Source organism: Sodiomyces alcalophilus (assembly GCF_042370955.1).
Source record: "Sodiomyces alcalophilus JCM 7366 unplaced genomic scaffold ACRALscaffold_6, whole genome shotgun sequence".
In the NCBI taxonomy this organism is placed as follows: Eukaryota; Fungi; Ascomycota; class Sordariomycetes; order Glomerellales; family Plectosphaerellaceae; genus Sodiomyces; species Sodiomyces alcalophilus.
Window position 1 is genome coordinate 2,564,980 of NW_027263537.1, and position 9,959 is coordinate 2,574,938.

Genomic DNA, 9,959 nt, shown 5'->3' on the forward strand with positions numbered 1-9,959 from the left:
GGGTCCTGGCCCTCCCGATCACAGGCTCTGGGCGAGAAGACCTTCATATGCACCGATGTAGGTTCTCATGCTGTTGCCGCCAGTAGGCAGTGGTGCGCTATGAGAGTCGCAGCACCAGCACAGGACTGGCGCGGTGGCGGGTAACCCGACTAACATACCTGACGCTAGTTTCTGTACTTACTTAAGCTCGAAATACGATGGTATTCAATATTCTATATTTAACATCGTAGACTGGTATCTTTTCAGTCTGCCATGAACACAGGTCGCTTTTTATATTATATTCGTGTTCTGACACTGTGAAAACAGCTGTATTTGACACCTACGCGTACCTATAGGCGTGGAATTGTAGGTGCATTTGCTCGACTGCTGTGTCTAGCCACTTTATAATGGAAAGGGCACAGTGGCTCTGCTTCACATGTTTCTATGCGATGCACTGCACGGGGTCGCGATATTCGTATGGAGGGCATCTTGTGGTGAGGTGCGTCTCGCATAGGTACTGTATATGTGGTAGCGTATCCCTCGTACTTAGTACATCCATTCTGTCCATTCTATCCATTCCGTAACGGCTCAAATGGTTCCTGCATAACTGTCGTTCTACTGACGGTGACTGAGGGCCTGCCACCTCTGGATGATTCAATTCATCTTGGCATCTTTTCGATACTAACAAAAACTTCCCAACGGATTCTTAACGATCTGCCACCACCATTTACACATTGAAGTTAAAAATCCGTCAAAAATTTTGCTGAGGCACTGTAGCTTACTGGTAAGAGTATGGGAAAGTATTACATATTCTTTCGCTTAATTTGGTCAGGGTAAAAATTTTAGAGTTCTGCATCATCGCTACTGGTGTTAACCGGATCCTCACGCTAACCCATCAAAACTGTTGACATGATAAAGAGCGCCGAGAAGACAGGCACAAGTCGGTGGCGACTCTGGCCAGAGAGGAGGGTCGCCTTATCGGCACACCCATTCCCTACAGGTAAGCTTATTAGTGACTGCACCCCCTTGACAACATATTCAATTGTCGCCCTATAACGTATGGCGTGATAGTAGATATGGTGTGGCACTGGTTGAGAGGAAGGTAGGTAGGGAAGGGAGTGGTAAGAGGCCTGGGATGTGTGGTGGCTGACTGACACCCTTCTGTCGAGAATCACGATGTATCTACGCCAAGATCTACGAATACACTCCGTAAAATACCTACCCGTCTCCACCGAACAACAGACAACAGACCACCGTCAGTCTCAAGCTACTTCGTAGGGCTGCCGGCATTACGGCGTACGCCTTAAGCCTACGAAGTATGCGCTCTTGACGTACGTTGTATGTAAAGCGGTGACGCAGGCCCCCCCCCCCTTTTTCTTTCCCCCTTCCCCTAAACCAAAAAAAAAAAAAAAAAAAAAAAAAAAAATCGGAGTATGTATGGCACCGTGGCGGGGCACCCGCCCGTCCATGTTCTTTGTAGTGTACATGCCTACACTACCTAGGTAGGTACTGGGAACAAATGCCGCGTTGGTCCAAGCTCGATCCAAGGGACGGATTCCCACTAATCAGAGCCCACGTAAATAATCTGACAAACTGGATTGGACTGCCAAGTCTGTGCGGATCGCCCCGAACTCAATTAACCCCAGAGTGACAACCTCCAAACAATAGAAGCCAAGCATCCCGACCCGGCATGATCGACACGGGCTTGGCGGTTCAATGAAGCTAGGTCCATGTAATAGAAACTCGACATGCGTAGTGAGGACCGCTGGTCCGGATGTGGCTGCAGAGAAGAATGCGAGACGCATACACTATCCACCCCACTCTCTCTCTACGGCCCCTGGGCGTTCGTTCCTTTTATCTCTATCTCACTGTATATTTCTACGCATTTTGTCGACCGGCTCTCTGGCACTGGAACAAAGCAGTTTTATACTGAAGCGCAGTCGATCGGAGTGCAGGACATAGTCGCATAGGTCAGAGGGTTCGGATGATTTCGGGGATATGGTCTCTTAGCTCATGAATTGGCACCGAAGATGGACCGTGGGCCGCCAGATAGATATATGTATACACAGGTCGCCGGTCGGTTCCCATATCCCAGTACCCGCCTGAGCTGGGTTCTCTCACTGCGCAAGTGGCTAAGGTAGGTACGAAGTACGCTGCTGTCCTAGTTGGAAGATGGATGATGCTCGGCGTCGGTCAATGGTGGCTCATATGTGGCTGATATGCCTGCCCGCCTACCTACCCCTACCTACCTACCTACCCACCTACCCAAACCTACCTTTGTGGCATAATAAACGGAGTGGAAAGTATGTATGGCGTGTACTTCGTATGCGGCGTAGAGGGGCTGTTGGCTTTCGCGCAAGTATGGATACCTTGTAGTCATCGCACTTCCCATGACAACCAAGCCACTCGCTCGTAAGTTTTTTTAAACAGCCTCATGCACGACTTTACCCATCCTTCTTCCTCGAGGCGCCAGCCAGCTCCTCCGTTATTCTTGCCCATTGGCCGCCATAATAAGCCCTCGTTCGACTGAGCTAAAGGGCTTGCTTCTACTGTTTCTTCTGGGGGCAAATGCCAGGAATTGGCTCATAGAAAAGCAGCACCTCTCCCCTTACGAAGACCAATTCCCGTTATTCACCACGCCTACTCTACTACCTCGAGTACTCAACGCGTCTAACAAATTCACTTGCTCTTTCGTCTTATCGACTCCTGCCTCTGTCCCGTGCTTTACTTCCTAGTCTACGAAGTAACTCCTTTGCTTCCTCGCCTACCTCCTTTACTTCATCGTCTACCTCCTTACTACTTCTTCGCCGACCTCCTCTCCTTCCCTTTTCTACTTCCTTCCTCCCCGTGGTCTATGTCCTCCACGTCTTCCGCATCCTCTGCCGACCGTCTCTCACCCCCGGCTCTGCGTTCTACTCCGGGACCTACACAGGTATTCAACTTGCCTGTGTTCCCTTCTACGCAAGACGGACGGCCTTTCACAAGACTCGGATTATCCTCGACACATACACACGTTCAACAGTCAGACACGCCTCACTCCCCAGTCCACCCACCTGGAACCGAGCCCGTAGTGGCCCCAGGGTTGCAGCAGCTTAGCTTCAATATGAGCAACAACGTCCCTCTTCGGCCTACATTCCAAGGGCATGTCGCCACAACACTCGATGCCCTGGTGCTTTTCGAAGCCTGTCTGTCCGGCATGCTCCAGCATGTCCCTCGCAGGCCCCATGACCGCGAGCGGCAGGACTTGATCAGGAGCGGCAATATCTTCATCTACGAGGAGCACACCTCCGGTATAAAGCGTTGGACAGATGGCGTCAGTTGGAGTCCGAGCCGGATTCTTGGGAACCATCTCCTTTATCGGGAGCTGGATCAGCCATTCCCTCCCGGAGAGAAGAAACGCGCAGCAAAGAAGCCCAAAAAAATAAACGGTGGCATCACCAAACACGACTCTCCACCGCAGCATAGCCTTACCAGCAGCTCCCTCGCCAACCATCATACAGTCGCTGCCATCAATGCCAGCAGCGACCACTCGTCGGAAGAAGCGAGGAAGAATGCGGAGAGAGCCCTGATAGGGTCGCTAGTCGACTCATACGCATTCAAGGAAGGCGGCCTCGTCAAGAAGACCATCAGTATCTCCTTCAGAGGTGTACCGCACCATCTCGTTTCCTACTACACCGTGGACGACGTGCTGGAGGGACGCCTTCTAGCGCCCTCAAAGACACAACTGCTCCATAGCGTCTGCCCCCGTACCGAGCTGCTTGTGTCTCAGAATTTCCGCGCACCACTCGAAGATTTTGAGTACAACGATGACCGACTTATGCAACGCCTAGTGGCAGCCCAGATGGGTGCCCTGGCCCCGTCACAATATGTCATGCAACCTCGCTCTATGTCGATGCCATCACCGCATCACATGGGCGACAATAGGCAGTGGGTCCCGACTGCATTTCCGCAGCAACATTATATACAGCCGCCGTACCAGGGTAACGTCCCGGCTTCCGTCAGCCACCCAAGTTTTGCTCCGGAACAACTGCAACATCACCTCTACGGGTTCGGAGACCCAACGCATGGCAGACCCACGCATGCGGCGGAAGCCTCGCCAGAGACGGCCAGAAACGTAAACCTGGATTCTGTCCCTCGACGGCATTCGACATACGACATGGCCCAGACAGGTCAGCCCCTGCGTTTCGGTCCAGGCCTGCCCAACATGCCTGACGAGGATGCGAGGCATTTCAACGAGAACCCATTCTTGCAGGCTGGTGCGGTTTTCAACCCATCCGGCAGACTTCCGGAAACCGTTTCGCAAGTGTCCGACACTTTCCCATCACCTCAGACAGCCGCCCAGGCCGAGCCCAGCGTGGCGGCGAACACGGATCCGTCGGCGGTCAAGTTAGAAGGAGATGATCCCCAAGAACCCGATACCAGTAGTTGGGCAACCTTCACCGCTCTGGATGACGACCAAGATCATTTTATGACCGGCGCACATCTTGACCATGGCCAGCCATACGGAATGGACGCTGGTAACGACGGAGGATTTGGAGATCAAACTTGGCAGAGTACTTTCCAGAGGGGATAAGCCGCTAGCCTCACGAATAGGACGAAGCGGGAGTCATCATATTAAATATAATACCTGTCGACAGAACTGGGCAGGGTTAAGTGACAGGTGACATCGGGCGTCGGGATCTTCCTCTCCCAAGGGGCCGGTGTACACTCTAGGGCTGGGGCGTGTTTCGTTGGGAAATTGTTAGGGGCGTTCCGGGGCGGATGGAAATTCTACGGGATCCAATTCCGTGTTTGTGGAGAAAGTCAATTGACCACAGGAGTTCGGAGTTTTTTTTTTGGCACTGCAAGGAGGAAAAGCGTGGTTTGATGGAATCAAAGAACCGGTCTTGTATGACACACTGTAGCGACTGTGCGGATTAACGAGCGAGCTTGGTTCTCGAGAAACCTCCAGGGTATACGAACTATTAGAAAGTGGTAATTTTTTTTTTTTTTTTTACCCCCATATATTACACCCAAGCATGTGCTTGGCACTAGAGGGTATGTGATTACCTAATCAATACAGCCTCACTGGCTCCATTCCTGTCCATCCAGACCCAGAATTCCCTCCAAATTGGAACCATGAGTCCTGGGAACAAAGGATATCCATCGCACTGGAGGTGATGAAACTGGCGCATCAGACGACTGGTCTTCACCTGCAAATGCTGCTCCTCCGACCTGGCAGCATTTCGGGGCCTGCCCGGAGTGCCGGACTAGGAGCGCTACCATTGTCCCCTGGGAGTTTCGGCACCTCGCATCGCAGCCTGTGCTGGGCTCGTCTGAGGATTGTCGGCTCCCATCGACAGGCTTGTAGGTTGTCTCAAACCCGCATGTACACGTCCAAACAAGATGACAGCCGCAAGAACGTCAGCAGTCCCAGGTATGTGTCAAGGCGTGTGCGAGAGTGGTTGGCGCTGTCTTTCACCCTCCCCCGTACTCGAACTGCGGCTCCCAGTAACTGACTGACTGGCGATTTCCTCCATGCTGCGGCTAGGTCTAAACTCGGACAAAGCCCTTTGCTAGTCAAAACACTACACGAAGATATCTATACCGTCCCGAACCTCCTCACTTTCTCCCGCTTGATTGCGGCGCCTTTCGTCGGCTACTTCATCCTCCATGACAACCATACTTGGGCGCTTAGCCTCCTAGCCTACTCGGCCGTCACGGATTTCCTCGACGGCTGGATCGCCCGCCGCTGGAACAAGAAAACCGTGGTGGGTACCGTAATCGATCCCATGGCCGACAAGGCCCTCATGGCCATCTTGACCATCTCGCTCGCCGTCAAGGGTGCGCTGCCTGGTACGCTGCTGCTTCACCCATATTGCGACTGTGACACCATTGAAAGGTGGCCTATTGACTCATATACGCGTCTTCAACAAACCAGTCTGGCTCGCTAGCATGATACTTGGCCGTGACGTTGGGCTCGGCTTGGCGGCGTTCTACTATCGCTGGATCTCCCTGCCGCCACCTAAGACCTTCACTCGATATTGGGATTTCTCCCTTCCCTCCGCCGAGGTTCGCCCAACGACCATTAGCAAGTACAATACCTTCTTGCAGCTAGCATTAATCGGGTTGACCACGGCTGCTCCCATCATTCCCTACGACTTGTCGAGCCAGTTGACCATTATGCAGTGAGAACCCCTATTTTGCACATGTACCCCTCCTTCCAAAGGGGAACGGAGCGGAACGCCGAAGTCAGGCTGACCAGATTTAGGTATGTCGTGGCTGCTACCACGCTGTGGAGCGGCGCTAGCTACATCTATTCCAAAGACGCCGTGAAGATCCTGAATACCCCGCGGAGGGCAGGTGAGAACGTAGGGAGAGATCCCTGAAGCTTACCCGCCAACGCTTCGGCACATAGTATACCAACCTCATAGATATCTAATTTCCCGTGTGTTATACCTCGTGTCTGTCTCCAACTAACCTACCGACGCGGTCTTATCATGTCGTTTTCGTACATGATCACGGGTCGGGCGTGCCGGAAACAAACGGAGCTGGTGTCCCTAGACACCATGGTCGGTCCTCGTGCCCGAGGCGGCGCAATAGGCAGCGAGGAACTGCACAGTGAGGCATGACGACAATGATCATTGGGCTGTACACAGTAATATATACAAAGTACCTATACAGAGTGCGATCATCCTGAGTATACATCAGTCTAAGAGCCCAGGCTCTCAGTTAGGCTTACCCCTCCATGCCCGAGAGGTAGACCGATGGGACCCGAGCTTGGCGGACGCTCGGGTCTCTCCTGGCGTCTCACAAACACGAGCAGCCGAACGCACCCAGATGGTGTGATGCCTTCCAGTCGGCGAGCTTGACCCAGCGTCTCTGGTCTGGCAGCTTTGAGAATCTCCTTCTCGCTTAGCGACAGCCCGGCAACTTTATCGTAGTCGAGATCGACGGGCAACCGCAGTCCTTCGTCCCGCGCAAAGATCCTCCGTTCGGCTAGCTGCTTCTTCACAAAGGGTGCGTAAACTGCCTCAATAGTGACACGCGACTTTACTCGATCTGGGTAGCGGTTTATCCCGGGCACCACTGCCGCGACCTGGTCCAAGGATACGTCGCGCAATCGCAAGATTTCGCACGCATCCCGACGTCTACTGTCGTCCTTGACTTGGAAACCGTCTCTCATCCACTCTGTGGGGGTTTTGGTCGATGAAAGAAGCAGCGCCATAAGATCGTCAATTTGTTGTTTCTCATCTGAAAAGGCCGACCAACGCTTGTTGGAGACGATGCCCCAGTTTCGTCCCTTTTCCGTCAATCGCAGATCTGCGTTGTCCGCCCGCGTGGTGAGCCTGTACTCGCTGCGTGAGGTGAACATCCGGTATGGCTCTGAGACGCCTTTTGTAATGAGATCGTCGATCATGATGCCAATGTAGCCATCCCCTCGCGAGACAGTGATGGCCTCGAGACCTTTGGCTGCTCTGCCTGCGTTTATGCCCGCCACGACGCCCTGGCCCGCAGCCTCCTCGTAGCCCGTCGTGCCGTTGATTTGACCTGCCAAGTACAGGCCACTGATGATTTTCGTCTCTAACGTCGCTTTGAGACTCCTTGGATCGATATAATCGTATTCGACACCGTATCCTGCTTGCAACATTTGGGCGTTCTCCATGCCCCTAACCGACCGGATTATTTGTTCCTGGGCCTCTGGTGGAACGGTCATTGACAACCCGTTCGGATAAACCACATCGTTGTCGAACCCTTCTAGCTCTAGCCACACGATATGTTGTTCTTTGGTAGGGAAACGGATGACCTTCGACTCGAGAGACGGGCAATACCGCGGCCCTTTGACAGATTCCCGTATGTGAATGGTCTTATCCAGATTTTCCCGCACAATGGCATGTGTGGTGTTATTGGTGTAGGTGATGTAGCATTCCAGTTGTTTGTCTGTGGCCACAGTGTGGTTGAGATAGCTGAACGGTGACGGAGGTTCCTCGCCGTACTGAGGTTCCAATATTGATAGGTCGATGCTACGACGTGATACCCTCGGGGGCGTTCCCGTCTTGAGTCGCCCGAGTTGAAAACCCGCATCTTTAAGAGACTTGCTGAGGCCGAAAGTGGCCGCTTCCCCCATTCTGCCCGCGGGATAGCTCTCTAAACCGATGTGAATCTCACCGCCGAGAAACGTCCCGGTGGTTATGATGACCTGTCCCGTTGAAATCACCTCACCGGATTCAAGACGGACCCCAGTTATCTTACTCTGTGGCCCATCGGATGGTTCGTTGTGGGGGGATAAGACGACGTCGGAGACGCTACCCAGCACCAAAGAGAGATTCGGATAGCTCTCCAGTTCCTCCCGCATATACTTCTTGTAGAGATTCCTGTCGATCTGTGCGCGCGGGCCCTAATCTCGGGGAAAGCAGAGAGATAAAAAGTCAGCGCCAGCGAGACCGTGGGGCATCTTGCGGACCGAGGATGTGCATACCCAGACAGCCGGCCCCTTCTGGCGGTTCAAGACTTTGAAATGTATGCCGGCCTTGTCTACTATTCTCCCGGACAGTCCGTCCAACGCATCGATTTCACGAATAATGACGCCTTTTCCAATGCCGCCAAAGCTTGGATTGCAGGAGCAGGTACCGATGTTGTCAATCTGGGGCGTCACTAGAGCCGTCCTCGCACCAGCTCGTGCGGCTGCCGCGCAAGCTTCGGCACCTGCATGGCCGCCGCCCACGACAACCACATCAAAGACACTGCGGAGTCTATCGTTTAATAAATTGATGCCTGACCTCTGGAAACACACGCGACGGGGAAGAAGCTGCGTACCGGTTGCTAGGCGCGGCTGACGCTAAGGTCCTTCGACCACGTCCCGATGATCTAGGTGTTTTCCAATGTGGTCGAAGAACTGATGTACTGCGGAATGTTCGCATGCTATACGTGGGCTGAAACGACACTTGGCCTGGGTCTTCGACGTTCGGATTGTTGGTGCAATTTTTTCGTCGCGTTTCGATTTAGCGTCTTGTTTGTCTCTTGCCTTGCTGTCCTGGGAAGTAAATGACGAGTACCACTACGTTATCTCAGTGGGCTCAGACCATTTCATTTCATACCTAGGCATGTATAGGTAATGCAACTAAAATGCACGCTAGTCAATTATCCCATAGTAAACCCGAGTACCACTATTTGCAAGCGGCCTATCTACTATTTGCAAGCGTCCTAAACCTAATTAAGAAGGTCACGCGAGCCCGCGCAGTAGTCTGTATACGCCACGATCTTGGCTGCAGATATCCCGTACCGGTACGTATAATTATAGGTTCGAGTTATTCCGACTGTACCACTTGGTTATTCCGACTGTAGTTCAGACATAGACCCTTCGTAACCATGGTCGTAAACCATTTAACGTCTTTTTTTATTAATTTAATCGCTCGGACTTAATTAACGGATAGTTTATTTATTCGATTAAGCTAGTAGCAGCAATAGCAGTAACTCCTTCGTCTTCGTCTTCGTCTTCGTCTTTATCTTCGTCTTCGTCTTCGTCTTTATCTTCGTCTTCGTCTTCGTCTTCGTCTTCGTCTTCGTCTTTATCTTCATCTTCGTCTTCGTCTTCCACGCCCACACCCAACGCCTACGCGCCCGCGGCTATCTTATTCTTACTTTATATAACAAGGTAACAGGACGCGCTGCCTATATCTGTAGATTAACGACGTAGATAAACGACGTAGGTTAACGACGTAGATTGACGATGTAGATTGACGATGTAGATTGACGATGTAGATTGACGATATACTTAGTAGATTAACAAGGAAGATTGGTAGGAAGATTAGAGTCTAGGTCTAAACTACAGTGAAGAAAGGCGAAGCCGTTACTATACAGAACGGCTCCGCTAGGGCCAAAACAAATAGCCAACTAATAGGCTAGCCGAAAGGAAGGGTCAGGCTTGTCACGGGTCCGTATCTAGAGCTAAGGGTCCCGGGGAGACGGTCGCCGGGCCTCTAGAAGGGTCGGCAGTGGTC

The 9,959-nt window shown here is 52.4% G+C and overlaps 5 protein-coding genes across 5 annotated transcripts in view; 3 read left to right on the top strand and 2 right to left on the bottom strand.

Annotated features, from left to right (window-relative positions):
* The window catches only part of ACRALDRAFT_1063472 (uncharacterized protein), a 2,979-nt gene extending 2,852 nt beyond the window's left edge, over positions 1-127 (top strand). Inside the window, exon 11 of the mRNA XM_071016806.1 lies at positions 1-127. The gene's annotated coding sequence lies outside the window, so the exon portion shown is untranslated.
* ACRALDRAFT_210040 (uncharacterized protein) lies at positions 19-2,478 on the bottom strand (the record flags this gene model as incomplete). The annotated part of the gene is made up of 20 exons (XM_071023010.1): positions 19-97; positions 224-247; positions 296-358; positions 416-496; positions 533-566; positions 603-622; positions 704-760; positions 866-880; positions 918-932; positions 967-1,004; positions 1,068-1,109; positions 1,137-1,161; positions 1,220-1,304; positions 1,424-1,540; positions 1,574-1,610; positions 1,643-1,787; positions 1,849-1,984; positions 2,016-2,161; positions 2,241-2,363; positions 2,423-2,478. The coding sequence occupies 20 exons, from the start codon at positions 2,476-2,478 to the stop codon at positions 19-21; spliced, it is 1,338 nt and encodes a 445-aa protein (XP_070873713.1).
* A 604-nt stretch (positions 2,479-3,082) lies between these two features.
* ACRALDRAFT_1032816 (uncharacterized protein) lies at positions 3,083-4,045 on the top strand (the record flags this gene model as incomplete). The annotated part of the gene is made up of 2 exons (XM_071014930.1): positions 3,083-3,478; positions 3,530-4,045. Coding segments are annotated over 2 exons (912 nt in total), but the record flags the coding sequence as incomplete, so codon positions are not given.
* Positions 4,046-5,364: 1,319 nt separating this feature from the next.
* ACRALDRAFT_2043615 (uncharacterized protein) lies at positions 5,365-6,347 on the top strand (the record flags this gene model as incomplete). Its single annotated transcript, XM_071021369.1, has 4 exons — positions 5,365-5,395; positions 5,557-5,814; positions 5,900-6,122; positions 6,215-6,347. 4 exons carry the CDS (start codon positions 5,365-5,367, stop codon positions 6,345-6,347), a joined length of 645 nt encoding a protein of 214 aa, XP_070873715.1.
* Positions 6,348-6,670: 323 nt separating this feature from the next.
* ACRALDRAFT_2043616 (uncharacterized protein) lies at positions 6,671-8,879 on the bottom strand (the record flags this gene model as incomplete). The annotated part of the gene is made up of 3 exons (XM_071021370.1): positions 6,671-8,356; positions 8,438-8,702; positions 8,776-8,879. 3 exons carry the CDS (start codon positions 8,877-8,879, stop codon positions 6,671-6,673), a joined length of 2,055 nt encoding a protein of 684 aa, XP_070873716.1.
* Positions 8,880-9,959: the final 1,080 nt, after the last annotated feature.